Source organism: Geotrypetes seraphini, chromosome 11 (assembly GCF_902459505.1).
Source record: "Geotrypetes seraphini chromosome 11, aGeoSer1.1, whole genome shotgun sequence".
In the NCBI taxonomy this organism is placed as follows: Eukaryota; Metazoa; Chordata; class Amphibia; order Gymnophiona; family Dermophiidae; genus Geotrypetes; species Geotrypetes seraphini.
In genome coordinates this window covers 31,426,053-31,446,575 of record NC_047094.1, presented here as the reverse complement: position 1 = coordinate 31,446,575, position 20,523 = coordinate 31,426,053, and the positions used below count along the sequence as shown (strand labels likewise).

Sequence of the window (20,523 nt, the reverse complement as noted above, 5' to 3'; positions counted from 1 at the left end):
TGTCTGATGAAACCCATTCCTTCCAAAGGAGTTCTACCCAGACAGGGTTAACACTTGTGAAACTACCTTGCTATTGTTGCCTTTCTATGTGATGTAATAACCACTTGTGTTCCACCACCATTTATTCTTCAATTCTGTGCAACAATAGCATGCAGGTAGGTCTACACTCAGTGCTTCAAACCACACGTCAAACACTCTAAATTACTCACGTAAGCAAATGATGGGCCTTGCTGTAGTTGAATAACGCAGTATAAAGACATTTGTCAGTACTTCGAACACGGATATGGTTTGCCTCTCTTATCCACCGCTAAATAAATCCTTCATGGATATTAAAAATCATATTAACTTATCTAGGGGTCCTTTTGGTATATGGTGTTATGCTCGTAGGCCCGGATTCTGTAAACAGCGCCTAAATTGGCTGGCGCCGGCCGCATATCCATCACACTTAGGCACCATTAACAGAATCGCGGCTACTGGCACCTGTGAAAAAAAACTTAGGCGCCAGTAATGTAGGCCAGGGATTTACAGGCCCACATTTCCAGCACCTAAGTTTTTCAGAGAATCGCGCAGCGGCGTTTAGTGGCTCCTAAGGTCATCTCTGTCCCTAAACATGCCTATGTTGACCTTTGGCGCCGCTGGCCACCGTGTAGGCCCGATTGCTGCACCTAACACCAGTATGCACATAGCGGAGCCTACTTTTTTTTAAAATGTATTTTTAATTGGTTTTAAATGATGCGGTTAATTACCATGCCAATTAAAGCAATTAGGTTAGGTGCCAGTAGGTGCGATCTAGGCGCCTAACTTTTGGCGCAGTTTACGGAATATGGCCCTTAATGTGCAGATAGCGCGTGAGAATAAAGCTACTGTGAAATTCGTCAAAGCGTTCTGCGGTATTTTGCGCGTGCCGACCAGTGCGTTATCTTTTTAAAAAAATATATTTTGGGAGGGGGTGCATCATGGGCAGAGAGTAGGTATTAGTCCATGACCTGCATTAAAATATATTTTTTTAACCCCCCCCCCATTAGAGCTGCACTAAATCTGGGCTTAGCACATAGGAAAGACTCACGTTAAGCCCAGATTTCACCATACTTTAATATAAGGACCCCTAGGTTTTTAAAACAATATTGCATATAATACTGCAGCTTAATGCAACTTCAGAACTAGGTATAACATCAAACCCACCTCCAATTAGAACAGAACCTGTTAGAAAAAAGGAACAATCCTAAACTGATGTCATAGATCTCAGAGATACATATAATCATACTTGAACACGGATTTACGTAGAGTGTATGGGCAATTTTGCAATATAACCCCCTCCTTTACAAAGCCATGCTAGCGTTTTTAGCACCAACCGCGGTGGTAAGAACTCCGACACGCATAGAATTCCTAGCACGGCTTTGTAAAGGAAGGCCTAAGTGCTGATAACATTATAAAATAATTGGAAAATTCTAGTGTGATTCAAGGCAAGGTCGAGCTTTAGGAACTGCCCTGAGTCCTCAGACTGATCGGAACGGTTTGCTAATTCCATCTTAATGGCTCTCCTTACAGGCTTAATTCTTGGAAGTACTAAAAGTCTATGATCTTGTTGTAAAAATGTGAAAAGTAAAATATTCCAAATAAACGATGTGCGCTCTTCTTGTTTCAGGACTATTGCCGAAATGACCTGACCCGGTTGCTTCTGACGCACACAGTCTTACTAAAGCAGAACAGTTAAAGCACCACAGACAAGACATTTTACTCTGATTCCAGAATTATTTTTCTCATAAAAATCCCAAGGTATTTGAAAATATTTAATTCTATTATAGTTGTAAAAAAAACAGAACCACTAGTCTTGGCATGCACTAGGATGGGAGTTTATGAAAATTACAGAACTAGCGGGCTAAACTAGTATCTACAGTCAGACAATACAAAAGGTTAACATATTAAAAAATAACTATATACACATGGATGGATCATATATACATATATAATATTAAAAAATACAGTATAAAATACCCAAAATATATTGGGTGAGGCCGAAAAGGTACCCCTCCCCCCAGAGTGTTTTGTTATTTTCTCAGCAACGGCTTGGAATTTCTATGTGAAAATTTACAGCTTTATTTGTTGTTACAGTCTGCGTTTATGTGCCAAGTGGAATGAGATAATCTTTAAACACAGATCCTACCCAGCGATTTTCACACAAAAATGTTAACTCTGTAAAACTAAGAAACAACAACGGAGGTGACCTTTGGTGTTCAGTTGCTTTACTGCATAATGAGACGCGGCACGATTGTGTTTCGGCCAAAAAGGGCCTGCCTCAGGAGTCTGAATACTGACTGAGAAATAAATGTTACGTAGTATCACAAGCGGTCAATGTTTGTGTTGTATAGTATGTGGTATTACTTTCTGTCTGATGAATGGCGGTTATCGATCGAGTTCTACTTGAAAATGATTGACGAATGGCAAATGTGCTCAACTTTCATTTTCATGCGGACAGCAGACCACACGCATTCCCACCAGGGATTTGCGTTTCCTGCTGTTGAACACATTTGCCATTCATCAATCATTTTCAAGTAGAACTCGATCGATAGCCAACATTCAAGTCTCATTACACAATAAAGCGACTGAGCACCAAAGGTCACTTTCGTTGTTGTTTCTCGCTTTCCAAGTTCTAGGAAGGTGGTATCTCCTGTTTCTTCATGACACAGTGTAAAACTACCATTATTTGAATAAAACGCGGTACCAGATCACTGTTCATGATGTCACAGTAAACAATAATTTGAATTTAAATAATTTGTATTTGATAATTTACAGATAATTTCTTTAAAATTTTGGTTCAAAGGATTTCTCCAATCACATTCGTATCAAGTTAGGTTTAACAATGTCAATTCTGCCACCTGGAGGAACCCGTGTGGAGTTCCCCACTTTCGCCTACAATGTTTAATGTGTATCTATCCTCTCTTGGTCTAAGATTAAGTAACCTGGGCTATTTAGCCATGCCGATGATATCACGATTATTATTCCATGTAGCACTACAGTTGCTAACATAATCGATATCATTAAAGAGGTTCTGAGTTTAATGGATTCCTGGATGTCAGAATTGAAATTGAAATTAACTCAAGAAAAAACCAAAATTCTTCTTTGTTTGTTTGCAAAAGACTTCTCATGAGTTATCCATTACCCTAAACTCTATTCAATATACAATACATTCCTTGATTAATATATTGGGAGTTGTTTTTGACCAGAACCTGACCATGAAGAACCAGATTGACGTTGTAGTTCAGAAAGGGTATTATATGTTGTGGAAATTGTGTGCCATTGGACCGTACTTTGAACTTTCAGCATTCATAGTCCTGGTTCAATCATTATTATTGAGTCATCTTGATTATTGTAACATCGTTTATATCACTAGCACCAAAAAGAACATGGCTAGATTGAGACTCCTATGGAATACTGCCGTTAGGCTTATTTATGGCCTAAAGAAGTTTGACCACGTGTCCCCCCTTTTATCATAAACTGCACTGGCTCCCTGTGGAAGCCCGAATAATTTTCAAGCTGGAATGTATTTGTTATAAGGTTGCCTTTGGTTATGCCCCACTTTACTTAGTTGATAGATTTTCATTAACTTCTCAAAGGAATAATAGATTTTGTACCCTTTTCATACCCTCATCATCCAGGGGTTGTAAAAGCAAGAAATATCATGATCATACTCTCTCATTTCAGGCAGCGTCTTACGATAAAGATTTTTGACATTTACTATTTACATCTAATTCCTATGCACACTTTAAGAAACAACTGAAAACATATCTTTTCTCTACCCTACACGAAGCTACCAACCTCTATATAAAAACAGTAAGTAAACGGTGGAGAAACAATAAAACTTAGTGGTTCTCTGCGGAGATCTCGGACCTCGTAAAAAAGAAGAAAAGAGCATTTATCTCCTGCAAACAATCAGAAAAACTAGAAGCTAAAGAAGACTGGCCAAGTCTAGAGCTGTCAAAACAGCAGTCAGAGAGGCCAAACTCCGGATGGAAGAGAATCTAGCAAAGAACATTAAAAAGGAGGATAAATCCTTCTTCAGGTATATTAGTGACAGAAAAAGAAACACAGATGGGATAGTGCGCCTTAGGAAACCAGACGGGAACTATGTAGAATTGGACTCCGATAAAGCCAAACTACTAAATGAATACTTCTGCTCAGTCTTTACCTGCGAGGCGCCAGGATCTGGTCCACAGTTGCAGACAAGAGAAATCTCAGAAGACCTGTTTCAAAATTTTGAGTTTACGTCCAGCAGCGTCTACTATGAACTATCAAGGCTCAAAGTGAACAAAGCCATGGGACCAGACAAACTACATCCCAGGGTGCTTAGGGAGTTGAGAGATGTCCTGGCGGAACCGTTATCCGCGCTCTTCAATCTTTCCCTAAGGACAGGAAGAGTCCCATTAGACTGGAAAACAGCTAACGTCATTCCACTCCACAAAAAGGGATGCAGGACAGAGACCGCGAATTACAGACCGGTGAGTCTCACATCGATAGTGAGTAAACTTATGGAAACACTAATCAAACACAAATTAGATACGATCCTGGACGATGAGAATCTACGAGATCCCCATCAACATGGATTTACAAAGGGAAGGTCCTGCCAATCCAATCTAATCAGCTTCTTTGACTAGGTAACGAAAAAGCTGGATATGGGGAGTCCCTGGACGTCATGTACTTGGACTTCAGTAAGGCTTTTGATAGTTTCCCACACTGTAGGTTATTAAGTAAGATGAGCTCGATGGGATTAGGAGGAACGTTAACTGCATGGGTTGAAGACTGGCTCAGGGGTAGACTTCAGAGGGTGGTGGTGAACGGTACTCTCTCTGAAACGTCAGAAGTGATCAGTGGAGTGCCGCAGGGCTCGGTCCTGGGTCCGATCCTATTTAATATCTTCGTAAGGGACCTGGCTCAGGGGCTTCGAGGTAAAATTACATTATTCGCCGATGACGCCAAACTATGCAACATAGTAAGCAAAAGCACAGTGCCCAACTGTATGACGCAGGACCTACTCTTACTGGAACAACGGTCCATAACTTGGCAACTAAGTTTTAATGCACAAAAGTGTAAGGTCATGCACCTTGGCAGCAGAAATCCATGCAGAACTTACACCCTAAATGGTGAGACCTTAGCAAGAACTGCAGCAGAATGAGACTTGGGAGTGATCATTAGTGAAGACATGAAAGACTGCCAATCAAGTGGAGAAAGCTTCATCCAAGGCCAGACAAATGATGGGTTGTATCTGAAGAAGTTTCGTCAGCCGGAAGCCCGAAGTTATAATGCCGTTGTACAGATCCATGGTGAGACCTCATCTGGAATATTGTATACAATTCTGGAGGCCACATTATCAAAAAGATATACTGAGAGTTGAGTCAGTTCAGCGAATGGCCACTAGGATGGTCTCAGGACTCAAGGATCTCCCGTATGAGGAACGGCTGGGTAAATTGCAGCTATACTCACTCGAGGAACGCAGAGAGAGGGGAGAGATGATTGAGATGTTCAAATATGTCACGGGCCGTATTGAGGTAGAAGAAAATATCTTTTGTCTTAAAGTACCTAAGGCGATAAGAGGGCATCCGTTGAAAATCAGGGAGGGAGATTTCATAGCAACACCAGGAAGTATTTCTTCACCGAAAGAGTCGTTGATCATTGGAATGATCTTCCACTGCAGGTAATTGAAGCCAGCAGCGTGCTAGATTTTAAGAAAAAATGGGATAAGCATGTGGGATCACTTCAAGGAAGAAATTAGGAGAGTGGGTCATTAGAGTGGGCAGACTTGTTGGACTGTGGCCCTTTTCTGCTGTCATTTTCTATGTTTCTATGTTTCTAACATCTTTATGTTTCTCTCCAATATTATTTTTTTCTAATTTTTTGTAAACATGAATCCCTAATAAGCTCATTTACATGATTTTTGAACTCAGGCAATTTTGTAGAAAACTTTATTTTATAGAAAACTTTTGAGCAGGATCACCTGCAAAAAAAAAAATAGAACATGCAATTTGACATGCTATGCATGCTATTACATGCTATGCATGCTATTACATCTCCGATCCCGTTTGTAACTTAGTACAATGGCCTCTTAAATAATAATAATAATAATTTATTTTCTTGTATACCGCCCAACCAACAGTTCTAGGCGGTTCACAACCGAAAAACTGAAACAAATCAGTCAAAAGATACAGAAATTAAAAAGAAATATAGAAACCCCATCTAAAATATTACTCAGATCTACCTTCTTGTTCATCGAATAGGTATGTTTTTAATGATTTCCTAAATGTTAAATATGAATGTGCTTGAACAATCAATGAACCCATCCAGGAGTTCATCTTCCCTGCCTGATATTCCAATGTCCTGTCCAAAAAAGTCTTATAACGACAGGCCCTTGGTGTAGGGAAGATGAACAAACCGGAATTTCTGGTACATTTTGTCGAATAAGTTAATTTCAAATAGGATACCAAATAAAAAGGTAATAATCCAAAAAGTGCCTTGTAACAGATGCACCCAAATTTATAAAACACTCTGGCCTCAAATAGCAGCCAGTGCAGTCTAGCATAAAAAGGACTGATATGATCATACTTTTTAAGATTGAAAATCAAACGGACCGCAGCATTCTGAACCAATCGCAGTCTTAATATTGGGTTTTTTAGGTAACCCCAAGTAAACAATGTTACAATAATCCAAAATGGACAGTAGTTGATTGGACCAGCATCCGAAAGGACTCTATATCAAAAAAACCTTTTGATGGTCCTCAATTTCCACAATATGGCATAACTTTTTTTAATTGTCAAATCTGTATGCTTCCTAAAAGTTAAGCTACGATCCAAAGATTTTCAAATATGGCACAGTCTCAATACTTTGACTCTTCAGATGACTAATTGTTTCCTGGATTTTATCATTAGGACTGGCTAAAAAAAAAAACTTGGTTTGTTCAGGATTAAGCTTCAACCTGGCCTGCAACATCCACAATTCTACCTTTTCCAAAGTATTAGAAATTTGAATAATCAATTCATTCGAAATAGCCTTACAGGGTAACAATATAGTAATATCATCTGCATATATATAGAACATTACATTTAGGGCTCCTTTTACGAAGCCGCGTTAGCGGCGTTATCGTACGCGCATTTTTAGCATGCACTAACCCCCGCACTAGCTGAAAAACTACCACCTGTTCAAGAGGAGGAGGTAGCGGCTAGCACTGCTGGCAAATTAGCGTGCGCTATTACGCTTGGTAAACCTCTAATACGGCTTCGTAAAAGGAGCCCTTAAACTTTGAAATAAATATGCCAATGAAACTAAAATATATATTAAACAGCGTTGGAGATAAAGGAGGACCCTGCGGAACTCCACATGCATTTTTCCGTGGAAAAGAGTACAGTAAAACCTTGGATTGCAAGTCACTTGGTTTGCAAGTGTTTTGCAAGACAAGCAAAACATTTTATTAAATTTTAACTTGATAAACGAGCAAGGTCTTGCAATACAAGTACATGCAGTATACACGCGTCACATCGTCACAACTGAGCCGATGGTTCTTCTTTCTCCTATGACGCTGCAGAAGTACAGTGACTGTTCTAAATGAGCGAGGTCTTGCAATACAAGTACGTATAGTATTTTATATTAAAGTTTTGGGATTGTCGAACGAATCGTCTGAGTTTCCATTATTTCCTACGGGGAAATTCGCTTTGATATACGTGTGCTTTGGATTACAAGCACGCTTCCGGAACGAATTAGGCTCGCAAACCAAGGTTTTACTGTATTTATCTTTAGTGAGCACTTCGTATGTTCTGTACTTCAGAAAACCACTAAACCAGTTTTTCACATTACCACCGATCCCAACTGAGTCCAAGCAGCGCAACGGTAGATCATGATCCACCACATCAAAAGCGCAGGATCTATAATTATGCACAAGGCGGCTGAAAACAGTGCAGGTGACTTACAGTGATGCTGGTGTCTTTCTTGCCCTTGTGCGAGGAAGCAACCACAGCCAGATACTGAATGACTTTCTTTGTGTTCTCAGTTTTACCTGCCCCAGATTCACCTCTGGAAAATAAAACAGGTGAAGGACTATCAGGTTCCATCCATCAATGATTCTTATGGAAGCAAAATTGTGAGCTCACAAGAACATACATAAGAACATAAGAAGTTGCCTCCGCTGAGGCAGACCAGAGGTCCATCTTGCCCAGCGGTCCGCTCCCGCGGCGGCCCATCAGGCCTATTGCCTGAGCAGTGGTCCCTGCCTATTTCTATAACTTACCTCTTACTCCTATCCCTATAACCTACCTCTACTCCTCTCTGTACCCCTCAATCCCTTTGTCCTCTAGGAACCTATCCAAACCTTCTTTGAAGCCCTGTAACGTGCTCCTGCCTATCACAGCCTCCGGAAGCGCGTTCCATGTATCCACCACCCTCCGGGTGAAAAAGAACTTCCTAGCATTTGTTCTAAACCTGACCCCTTTCAATTTTTCCGAGTGCCCCCTTGTACTTGTGGTTCCCCATAATTTGAAAAATCTGTCCCAGCAAATGGGAAAAAATGAAATGCATTAAAAAAAAAAAAAAAAAGCCAATGTGGAATATGGTGACAGACAAATGCCAGATTTTAGCCATCACAGCTTTTCGTATGATATCAGAGATTGCTTAAGGCTCTCTTGCACTACTGAAATGTGATGAATAAAGAAGGGGGGGTCAGACGTGCCATGTGACATTTGCCCCCCTCCTTTAGTAATGCTTAGCGCCGGCAGTGGCGGTAACTGCTCCGATGCTCATAGGAATTCTATGAGCGTCGGAGCAGTTACCGCCGCTGCCGGCGCTAAAACCCACGCATTAGTAAAGGAGGGGGGGGTAGATTTTTTTCCAAAATAAAGTCCGCTGCAATTTGACCCCATTGTATAAACAGTGCCTAAAACATAGACACTGAGGAACACGGCGCATTGCGCATGTCAGTCTTAATGCCGTTTATAGAATCACGCCTAGCGGGGCCCAAAGTGGACCTAAGCACCACTAGGCACCTGAATCTTAGACGCACCCTATTTATGCCAGAGAGTTTCTTGGCCTACATACTGACGCCTGAGTCCGCATTAGGTGCCTACATGCAAAACGCACCCATGATCCGCCCCTAACCGCACCTACTTTCTGGTAGGCGCTTTGGACTAGGGAAGGGGGCGCACACGGGGTGAGGGGAGGAGTGGGAAGAGGCGGGAGCGGAGAAGAGGAGGTAACACACAACCCCTTAATGCCTTTCTGCAGTAGCCTGTTACCGGAAACTAACTATCCATTAAGGCACTCAAATTTTGGCACCCCCCCAAAAAAAAAAATCAGCGCTGATGGAATTCTATAATGGGCATACTGGGATTAGGCATGGATCACACCAGTGGCATAGCGTGGCACCCCGGGCAGAACAGGGCAGGACCACGCACCCTCTTTTTTTTTTAAAAGAAGAACTCTAGTAACTCTGTACTTTTTACATAAGGTTATCAACTTTACGGGCAGTGTAGCGTATTATGATTTATGAGGTTACCATAGTGATGATGCAACACAATTAAAGTTTCCTTCCCTTTCAGGCCGCCATGCAGTAGGAGGCTACATTTAACTGATTTATTGAGAGATAAATTCACATGCCTTCTCTATAAAGTAAAATAAATCAGCACTTACATTCTTGACCTTGAAGAAAAATGTCCTACATTTAAAATATCTAAGCGCTGATCAAAGCCGTGACAACACTAATCAACCACCTTTAGTGGAGGGAATGATTTTCCTTAAGAAGGCCTAATAAAGTGATCTGCAAGAGGGGATTTAGCTGGAGAGGAAGTGCCTAAGATGGAATACTGTTTCAGGGACAGCCCCGCTGACTGGCTGCGCCTAGAATTTCTCATACTCTGAAGACCAGACAGAACTTATAACCAGATTCTGAACATGTACAGGGTCTAAAATGTAACCAAAAAAGGCATTCCCTGACAATTCAGAGGAATGTCATGTAGTCTGGCTCCACAAGCTTGCCGTCTCGATGGGATATAACGTGGAAAAAAAAAAAAATCACCCTTCTGAGACTCAGTGCATTGTTGCAAACCTGGTAAAGCAAAATTACTGTACATCAGAAGTAGCTGAAGGCAGCAATTAAAGAACGCAGCAGTCTCTCATCTTTATAATATTGCCTTTGTAATGAATTGATTTTTTAAAAAAATAATTGAGTAGTGGTTAAATAATTAAGTTGTTCAAAGCCTGCATTTAAGTGTTGGGCTAAGGTTAGTGGGGGTTATGGGCTTAAAGACAGGTGCAAGCTAAACTCTCTCTGTAAACCAGTGTCCTGTGTGATCCTCAGACCGCTTCATGGGGGACACACAGAGCTCCTTCAGTGAAACGTAATGTTTCGCAAACATTGACTTACTCACTCAGAACAGGAGAGATTCTTTCAATGGAAAGTTGAGGCTCAGGTTAGACCAGTGGTCTCAAACCCGTGGCCCGGGGGCCACATGCTGCCCACCAGGTACTATTTTGAGGCCCTTGGTATGTTTATCATAATCAAAAAAGTAAAACAAAACAGTTTCTTGATCATATGCCTCCTTAGCTATAAATTATTATTATTAAGACTTAGTCCTGGGACTGTCTGCCAAGTCTCTTCCCTGAAGAAGCCCTTTCTGGAAACGTCAATCGCTCCTCCTAAACTTACTTGCTCCACTTCATCACTGACGCTGAAACCGTGGATTGAAGACAAAGTTTTATTTTATTTTTCTTTCCAGCTTATGATTTATCTTTAATCTTATCTATTGTTTTGCCTTTCTATCATTTAAATTTCTCCAGAATTCTACTGTTCAACGGCTCCCCCTTCTGCTTCTATTCCTTTCTCTCCTCTCTTCTACCTTCCAAAGTATTTAGATCAATGCTGTCTTGTTAAAATGTTTATTTTATTTTTATTTTTCCTCTAACTCTACTTTTCACTTCTCTATTACCCTCCAGGTACTTTAGTTAGATTGTGAGCCTTCGGGACAGTAAGGGAATTTTTCAAGTACCTTTCTTATTTCTAATCTTAATGTATATTTTCTGTAAACCGCTTAGAACCTAACGGATGTAGCGGTATATAAGAAATAAATTACATTACATTACATTAGTCAAAAGGAAAGATTTATAAAGAGTTTTACCTCAGGCAAAATTGTCATTTTTTAATAAGACATTAACTATTTTTTCTGAGGCCCTCCAAGTACCTACAAATGCAAAATATGGCCCTGCAAAGGGTTTGAGTTAGAGACCACTGGCTTAACTGTAACCATGACATTCTGTTTGTCTTTGGGAAGCAGAGCTGAGATGGTGATGTCATAATGCCTCATTCCACCAATAAGAGCCAACCTCATCAGTGACGTCACAATGGCTTGATTGTCCTGTTCTCCCCTCTGGCCTCCAACCCAGCCAGCAGATTAACCGTTCCCCTTAACTCAGTGGTCTCAAACTCTTTAATAAGACATTAACTATTTTTTTCTGAGGCCCTCCAAGTACCTACAAATCCAAAATGTGGCCCTACAAAGGGTTTGAGTTTGAGACCGCTGGGTTAGACTGACTGATGTGTGTCAATGAGAGAAAGGGAGGAGAGAGAACAGAGCATGCACAACACTTTACAAGAATGATTTTCAAAGCGATTTCTGCAGCTACAATAAACAAAAGCAGACAGATATGCGATTAGCAACTGACAAGAGCTTTACTATTGTGGCGCAGTGGTTAAAGCTACAGCCTCAGCACCCTGAGGTTGTGGGTTCAAACCCACGCTGCTCCTTGTGACCCTGGGCAAGTCACTTAATCCTCCCATTGCCTCAGCAGTCTCAAACTCAAACCCTTTGCAAGGCCACATTTGGGATTTGTAGGTACTTGGAGGGCCTCAGAAAAAAAAACCAGTTAATGTCTTATTAAAGAAATGACAACTTTGCATGAGGTAAAACTCTTTATAGTTTACAAATCTTTCCTTTTGGCTAAATCTTAATAATAATATTGTAATTGATAGCTACAGAGACATATGATCAAGAAACTGTTTTATTTTACTTTTGTGATTATGATAAACATACCGAGGGCCTTAAAATAGTACCTGGTGGGCCGCATGTGGCCCCCAGGCCATGAGTTTGAGATCACTGGTCCGGAGGAATGCTACTAAAATAGTTGGTAGTCTTTGTCATAAGGCTTATGGGGACAGATTTAAATATCTAAATATGTATACTTGAGAGGGGAGATACGATAAGAGACATTTATACACCTATGTGTCATAAATGTGCATGAATCTTCTCTTTCATTTGAAAGGAAGCTCCAGAATGAGAAGGCATAGGATGAACTCAAGAGGTGATAGGCTCGGGAGTAATCTAAGCAAAAACCTTTTTTACAGAAAGGGTGGTAGATGCGTGGAACAGTCTTCCGGAAGATGTGATGGAGACAGAGACTGTGTCTGAATTCAAGACAGCATGGGACAGGTGCATGGGATCTCTTAGAGAGAGGAAGAGATAATGGTTATTGCGGATGGGCAGACTTGGATGGGCCATTTGGCCTTTATCTGCCTTCATAGTTCTGTTTCTAGTGTATGTTTCAATACACAAAATGGCTCTGCGCAGTCTTTTCCGTGCCTCGTAGAAGCCTCTGGGAATACTATGGAAATATGCTGTAATGAGTTCACTAATATTAAAATGGGCACTCTAGGTGATGACTAGACATTGCCAGGTGAAAGGTTCATAGACAACCCCGCGAAAGACAAAGGCGCGCGCCGACAACTGAGCGCAAGACGGAGGCGCGCGCCAAAGAAAATTACAGTTTTTAGGGGCTCCGACGGGGGGTTTTGTTGGGGAGCCCCCCAGTTTACTTAATAGAGATTGCGCCGGCGTTTTACTGTAAACTTAACTTTTTTCCTAAAAACAGGGAAAAAGTGAAGTTTTCAGTAAAAAGGGGGGGGGGTTACAACCCCTCAAACTCCCCACAACGCCCCCACAACGCGGCGCGATCTCTATTAAGTAAAGTGGGGGGTTCCCCCCATGCTCCCCCCCCCCGTCGGAGCCCTAAAAACAGTAATTTTCTGCGGCGCACGCCTCCACGCTGCACTCAATTGTCTGCGTGCGCCTTTGTCCCGGCGCGCTTTTGACCTGACACCCAGGTGAAACACAAAATGAAGCGCTGACCTTTAATGCTCCAAAATTACCAGCAGGTCTGGAGGTGCATTAAACACAATATATGCTTGTGTTAAATGCATGTCTCAGGCACGTGTATTAAAGGCGCATCTCATTCACATTCATTAAATGTGTATACTGGCTGGTCTGGGGCAGCTAATTGCATGAGAGGTTGAAGTTAAAAAAAAAATATGGGATACATTTATCATAGTTAGAGTTGGAGCACTATATATGTTCTGCCGAAGCAGTATAGAAAAAAAGTATATATATATCTATATATCTTGCATTTTCACATTTGCAATAAGTCATGCCTATGACTGATGATCATGCGTGCCTGTGAGGTAGCTTTTCCTGGTGCATGCACACATTTATGCTTCTTGTGGGATCTCTTAGAGAGAGGAAGAGATAATGGTTACTGCGGATGGCCATTTGGCCTTTATCTGCCATCATGTTTCTATGTTTCTGTGAATTATTCTGTGCATGTGTCAATCACTTTCTCCAATGACTGGTCTAATGGAATTTCCATGAACCTCATTTGCATACAAAGATTTTTGAGCATTGCTCGTCAATTAGAAATGGAAAAATTTGCCGGCGCTACAACAGCGCACAAGATTTTAACAGGGTCTTTTGAGCATCAGGCTCTTAGGCCCAGATTCTGTATAGGACGTCCAACTAAACCTGATTCTGTAACCATCGTCCATGTTGCAGATGCTGGTTACAGAACTGGGTTACTTTAGACGCAGCCGCTATACTTAATCGTGGCAAGGGATTTCCCTGCCATGATTAGTATAGCGGCCACGGGTATGGCCGCCAGTCTCCCCAACATCCCCCAACGATCGCGGCAGGAGGGTGCCCAACCCCTCCTGCCGAAAGACCCCCTACCATTGCTGGCAGGAAGGTGCTCAACCCTTCCTGAGGGTAGACCCCCCCATCCTCATGATCGCCGGCAGGAAGGTGCTCAACCCTTCCTGCCAGTAGACCCCCCCACCCCACCTCCGACGATCGCAGCAGGAGGGTGCCCAACCACTCCTGCCGGTAGATTCACCCCCCGACGATTGTGGAAGGAGGGTGCCCAACCCCTCCTGCCGAATGACCTCCCCACGATTGCCGGCAGGAAATGCTCAACGCACTTTGCAGAATCCGGGCCTTGGTGTTCATTGCTTCCTATTGGCTTTTCTGAAATGAATATGATAATATTGTTTGAGTTTTATGTGTCTGTTTTAAACTGTGTCTGTTTTATTGTAACCCACTTTAGTTTAATGCGGGGTTTTAAAAGTAGAGAAAATAATTATTTATTTATTTATTTAAAACACTTTTAGCCCGCATATCAACCGTCTATGTGGATAACAACGATACATACATAATTACAACAAAACATTACATACATAATAAAACAGAGCATAAATTATTAAAATAACAGCATACAATAAACAACTTACACATGTGCCTGAAAAAATAAAAATAAATAGCCAAGCAATTACAAAGTGCAGCTGCGCTAATTGTGACCAGATCTATGTGCGTCAATGCACATGCCCTTGCTTTAGTGTCAGAGGACATGCCGGACAACCTTTGTACCTAATGCACACTGATTTTTGCTGTTAGGGCATGTTAAGGTCAACAGTTTAGTACAGGACCCATAAGTGATTTGTCCAAAGCAGGATTTAGACTCTGGCTTCCCTGGTTCTTAGCCAGCTGTTCTAACTACTAGACCAGCCTGACTTTTTTTTTTTTTTAAATATTATTCCTTTCATCTAAAAAGGTTTTCAATTCTCCCTAGAATAATTTGACTCTAGGTCTATGCAAGCAGCAGTCTTCAGGACTGATGTAATTGTATCCTGTATCTTCCTACCTCTGCAGGTTTAGAATATATCAACATCCAGGTTTCCAAGTTTATTAAAAAGTTGATATACCGCGTAATCAGACTTCAAGGCGGTGTACAATAATAATAAAAGGCATTACATATAACTTAGGCAGTATTAATAAAATCAGACATTACATTAAGAATATGAAGACTAATTAAATAAATAATCACAAGTGTGGTTAGATAACAAACATATTACATGGGACGAACTGGAACAAAAGGAAAAAGGGAAGAACTACAATCTTGAAAGTAAAGGATGGAAAAGGAAAAAACAATAGGTGGGGAGGGGAAGAAGGCACAGATTTGGTTTTTATTGATTTAGTCCTTAGAAGGACCCTTAAAGTCCAAAAGCGGCAGCAAAGAGGAAAGATTTTAGTTTGGACTTAAAATTATTTAGAGGCATCTCTTCTCTTAGATAGTTTGGCAAGGAGTTCCAGAGAGATGGGGCAGTTACTGAGAAATACAACAGAAAGAAACCAACCAACCAAAACCTAAGCCCAGAAACAAGGGAGCTGTCCCAAAAAAAAACGTTAGAGCCAAAAACAGAAAGGTCTTTAGCTTTTCCCTAAAAGCCAAATAATTTACTTCCTTTAGGATTTCAGAGGTGAAATAGCATTCAGATAGGACTGCTTGTTTCTGTTTCCCTTCCCCCCCATTGGCTTTATGACTCCCTTCTGGGTCCCGTGACAGTGTCTCTGCCTACAAATAGAAAGAAGATCTCATGGGAACACAAGATCCAAAGCAAATAACACTGTGGTACCATTTTCACTGTAAGAGGTTTCCCACCAAACTCACGTTTGAAAGATTCCCACGTCTCTGGTAGATGGTGGCGTGTGTGAATTTCCCTCGATATCTCTTGGCTCATTTTCAGCTGTCTGTGAACAACCTGTGGATGTTCCAGGAACAACAAACAGGTCCCTCATCTGTTTGGAACCTGTAACTTCTCCCCCCCTTCCCAGTCTGTGCTGTAACAGTTTTCTGGGCTTGTGCTGTTGGTTCTTCTGTTATTTCTAAAGAGGCTTTCTTCCCCCACCTTCCCCAGTCCCCCATGCAGACAATAAACCGGTCAAGTACTTCATCTCAGGCTGCCACAGGGTTTGAAGTCTGGCAGTATAAGCTGTGAGATCATGGCTCTTATCACTAGATTTAGAACCCAACAACAGCCCAAGATGAAATGCTTAAGCCAGGAATGGGCAAATCTTTATACACAGAGGATGGCATGGACATACTGTCCTAGCAGGCTGCAACATTACATAACAGAACCAGAAATGCACAGAGCTCCATAGATCAAGGGTGCCCAACTCTGGCCCTCGAGGGCCATAATCCAGTCGGGTTTTTAGGATTTCTCAGAGGCTGGGGTGGTTTGGGAACAATGTGCAAGATGAGAATTAAATCAGCAGGCACTATCACAAATCTGCCTTTCCCCCCATCTGATTATTCAGTCCAGATGCTAATCATGGTACCTGGAATTCATTTAGTCCATGGCATAATAGTGTAGTTGTGATCAGTAAGGTAAGACAGCTTTGTTAACTTGTTGCAAAGAGGCGCATAAGTATTTACATGAGAGGGAAAGCTGTCGCCAGAGAAGCCGCTCCCGCTAGTGAAAATTTAAAGAAGTATGGGGGTGAGAAAGAAGGGCACAGAAAGAGCAGGGGTATGGCGCAGAAGGAGCGAGGCGGGGTGTGTGTGTGGAGAGGAGGGCAACAGGGCGGGGGAGGTGCTTCAATATTGTTTTCAATTGCTAGGGACAAGCAGGTTCCTTGAAGTCTTGCAAAGCTTGCCTGTCCCTTACTATAGAAAATGTGAGAGTGAAACAGCACCTCCTACTGGTACGGCTGTAGGTAGAAGACTCCTACTCAGAGGGAACAGTGGCCACAACACATGCAGCTCTCACAGCATTTAGAGAAGGCATTTTCAGAATATTGATTTGGGTGGGATTAGAAGATAACTCCAGCTCTAAATTATAGGCACTTATTTCACCTGTTCAGCTGGTATTCTATAAAGGAAAGTAGGTACATTTCATATAGATGTCCTCTTGGTGCCTAAATATAGGCTCCGTCCTCCAATGGTTCCAATCATACCTGACAGACCGTACATATTCTGTTAACTACTCTAATATTTTCTCCAGTTCTTATTCACTTCAATCAGGTCAACCACAGGGTTCCGTCTTTTCAATATTTTTCTTACACCTCTTACTCTCACTTTATAGTCTTTAGGATTCATATTTTTCATTTATATAGATGATATCCAGCTCATTTTCCCCACTCAAGACTCATAAGAACATAAGAATTGCCGCTGCTGGAACAGACCAATAGTCCATCATGCCCAGCAGTCCGCTCACACGGAGGCCCTTAGGTCAAAGACCAGTGCCCTAATTGAGACTAGCCTTACCTGCATACGTTCTGGTTCAGCAGGAACTTGCCTAACTTTGTCTTGAATCCCTGGAGGGTGTTTTCCCCTATGACAGCCTCCGGAAGAGCATTCCAGTTTTCTACCACTCTCTGGGCGAAGAAGAACTTCCTTACGTTTGTACGGAATCTATCCCCTTTCAACTTTAGAGAGTGCCCTCTAATTCTCTCCACTTTGGAAAGGGCGAACAACCTGTCTTTATCTACTAAGTCTATTCCCTTCATTATCTTGAGCGTTTCAATCATGTCTCCTCTCAGTCTCCTCTTTTTAAGGGAGAAGAGGCCCAGTTTCTCTAACCTGTCACTGCACAGCAACTCCTCCAGCCCCTTAACCATTTTGGTCGCTCTTCTCGCAATCAACTTATTCGTCTCTGAAAAATTTGAAATTGCAGATTGGCTCACTCTCAACAAGCTGAAACTCAACTCTCAAAAAACTGCGGTGCTGCTCTTTTCTTCAAGAAATTTACTGGGAAATATCTTAAACGTCACTATGAAAGGAGTCCTCTTAAAATCCTCATCAGCAACCAAAATCTTAGGCTCTCTTCTATCAAACTGAAATAGCAGTTTTTAGCGCGAGGAGCCGCGCTGAATGGCCCGCACTGCTCCCGATGCTCATTGAGTTCCTATGAGCATTGGGAGCAGCGCGAGCCATTCAGCGCGGCTCCCCGCGCTAAAAACTGCTATTGCAGTTTGATAGAAGGGGGTGTAATGTGGTGTAATAGATGATACACCAACCCCCTCTTTTACTAAGGTGCGCTAACCGATTAGCGAGCGCTAAATGCTAATGCGTGCATGTTAATCTATAGATGCGTTAGCGTTTAGCACATGCCAAATCAATTAGCGCACGCTAATCGGTTAGCGCACCTTAGTAAAAGAAGGCCTAAGTTTCCATTCTCATATTTCCAAGGTGGTATCCTCTTCATTTTATGCTCTTCGTCAAATTCGATCCATTCGTTTATTTCTCCAACAAAGCTCTCTTCGCATTTTTATACATTCTCTGGTACTGTCCAAGCTTGACTACTGTAATTCCATCCTTATTGGTCTCCTGAAATATCAATTGCACCAGTTACAATTAGTTCAAAACACTGCAGTTAGATTATTTCACTGTCGTCCCAAATTTGACCAAATTACACCACTCTTGAAAGCTGAGCATATTCTTCCTGTCTCTCATCACATCCCTTTTAAGTATAACATTCTGTCTCATCAAATATTATTGAGTGGTCTTCCTTCTTTCTTATTCAGTTTCTTGGTTCAATACTCTCCGCAAAGAACTCTTCGATCATCTCAACAGTTATTGCTCGTTCCTTCATTCCGACAATTATTCCTTGACATTCATAGGAACTCTTTATTCTCTGTTATGGCTCCTACTCTCTGGAATTCTCTTCCTTACTATCTCCATACTGAAAGTTCATTCTTGACATTTAAGATGCAATTAAAGGCATATTATTTCTCTCTGGCTTTCTGTTCATAATTCTCTGAAATTCTTCACCATACTATCTGCACATTGAAAGTCCATTTTTTGACATTTGAGTTGCTAGTCAAAGGCATATTATTTTTCCCTGACACTCTTCTTATAACTCAGTTAGGCACAGGCAGTAATCGAACATGACCATATTTTTACCCTTACCTTATGTGTTCTATCCCTTCCACTTTTCCCATTCCCCTACTTTAATTGTAACCAACCCATTTTTTCCTTTCCTTTATGTCTCTAGATATGTCCATATAGTTGAACTTTGTTTGTGCTTTCCCCCCTTTTAATTCACATTTTTAAATTGTAAACCACTGAGATTTTAACCTCGGTTTCATATTTGCAGTATATCAAATAAATTGAACTTGTGAACCATTATAAAATTATGCCCATATGTAGAGGACTGTCCGGGCATCCAGACAGATTTTCAAAATCCGGCAGTTTGTCCGGGTTTTGGAAGGCCCTAAGCTCGGGGCTACATCTGGAGAGCCTCCGAGCATGCATGGATGCAATGTGATGATATTATACACATGCACACATGCGTGTGACATCATTGTGTCATATCCGCGCATGCTCGAAGGCCCTCCAAATATGGCGGGACTAGGGCAGAACAGGGCAGGGTGTGGAACGGCACGGGTCACATGTGTCCTCTTTTTTGCTTGAACAAGTCTGGCAACCCTACCCATATGTCTTTATAAAATAGGATTCTACAATGACCCCCTCCTACACACAGATCCTGTTGCCCAAATTTATATCTGCTCTAAAAAAAAGGTATATACTACCCAGTCAATTTTGGTAGGTGCTAGTATTGAATATTATTGGCACATGCATAACTACCAGCTTCATTCGCGCTTCTATTGGTAACCAGTGCAGTTTTTTATAGCAGGGGCTAATGTGGTCTTTTTTTTCTCAGTCCGAAGATTAAGCGAACAGCAGTGTTTTGTACTAATCTCAATTTTTTTACAGTTTTTTTGTGGGATACCCAGGAAGATGATATTGCAGTAATCAAGGATGGATAGGATCAGCGATTGCACCTGAAGGATGTTGGGTCAAAGTATTTTTTAATGGTCCTTAACTTCCATAGCGTGTAAAAACATTTTTTCACCAGTAAATTTGTATGGACAGCCATGGTTAGGTGTGTATCTAGAGTGATACCCAGTATTTTTATGGAATTGGATATTGGATATTCGTGGTTGACAGAGATTACGGGAGCTCAAGGCACCCATTTCCTATGAGTGATCTGCATGGGGCAGGAGCGTAGGAAGATCGCTCCTGCCTCGAAAACCTGCTAGACCACCAGGTAAGGCTTAAGGAGGGGTCTAAGAGGGCTTAAAAATAGCCCCCCCAAAAAATGGATTAAAAAAAAAATCGCGAATAACCGAATCCGCGGATGCTGAAACCGCGTATTCGGAGGGAGAAGTGTACAGCCTTGTGGTGCACCTCTTTTTTTGTGTGTGTACATATACCTCTTTGCAGTTCTTTGTTATTCACACAAAGAAAAACATCGTAAAAAGTTACCAACAACATATGCAGACGCCCAGCTCTGAAGTAAACTTGGGTTGTCTTAACTTCTGCCTCTCCCCATCCTAGGAGACCCCACTAAGGGTTTATTTCACTAGGATTACCGTAAGTATGGAATTACCCAGA

The 20,523-nt window shown here is 41.6% G+C and overlaps 1 protein-coding gene across 2 annotated transcripts in view; it reads right to left on the bottom strand.

Moving 5' to 3' along the window:
* MYH11 (myosin heavy chain 11) overlaps positions 1 to 20,523 on the bottom strand; it is a 211,926-nt gene that overhangs the window by 103,110 nt on the left and 88,293 nt on the right. The window contains exons 5-6 of one of the 2 annotated variants that reach the window (XM_033915087.1): positions 7,953 to 8,055; positions 210 to 230 (exon numbers count right to left, since the gene is read on the bottom strand). In XM_033915087.1, coding sequence (XP_033770978.1) covers positions 210 to 230; positions 7,953 to 8,055 — 124 coding nt within the window. The remainder of the gene's footprint in view (positions 1 to 209; positions 231 to 7,952; positions 8,056 to 20,523) is intronic. The other variant, XM_033915089.1, reaches the window with a different exon arrangement.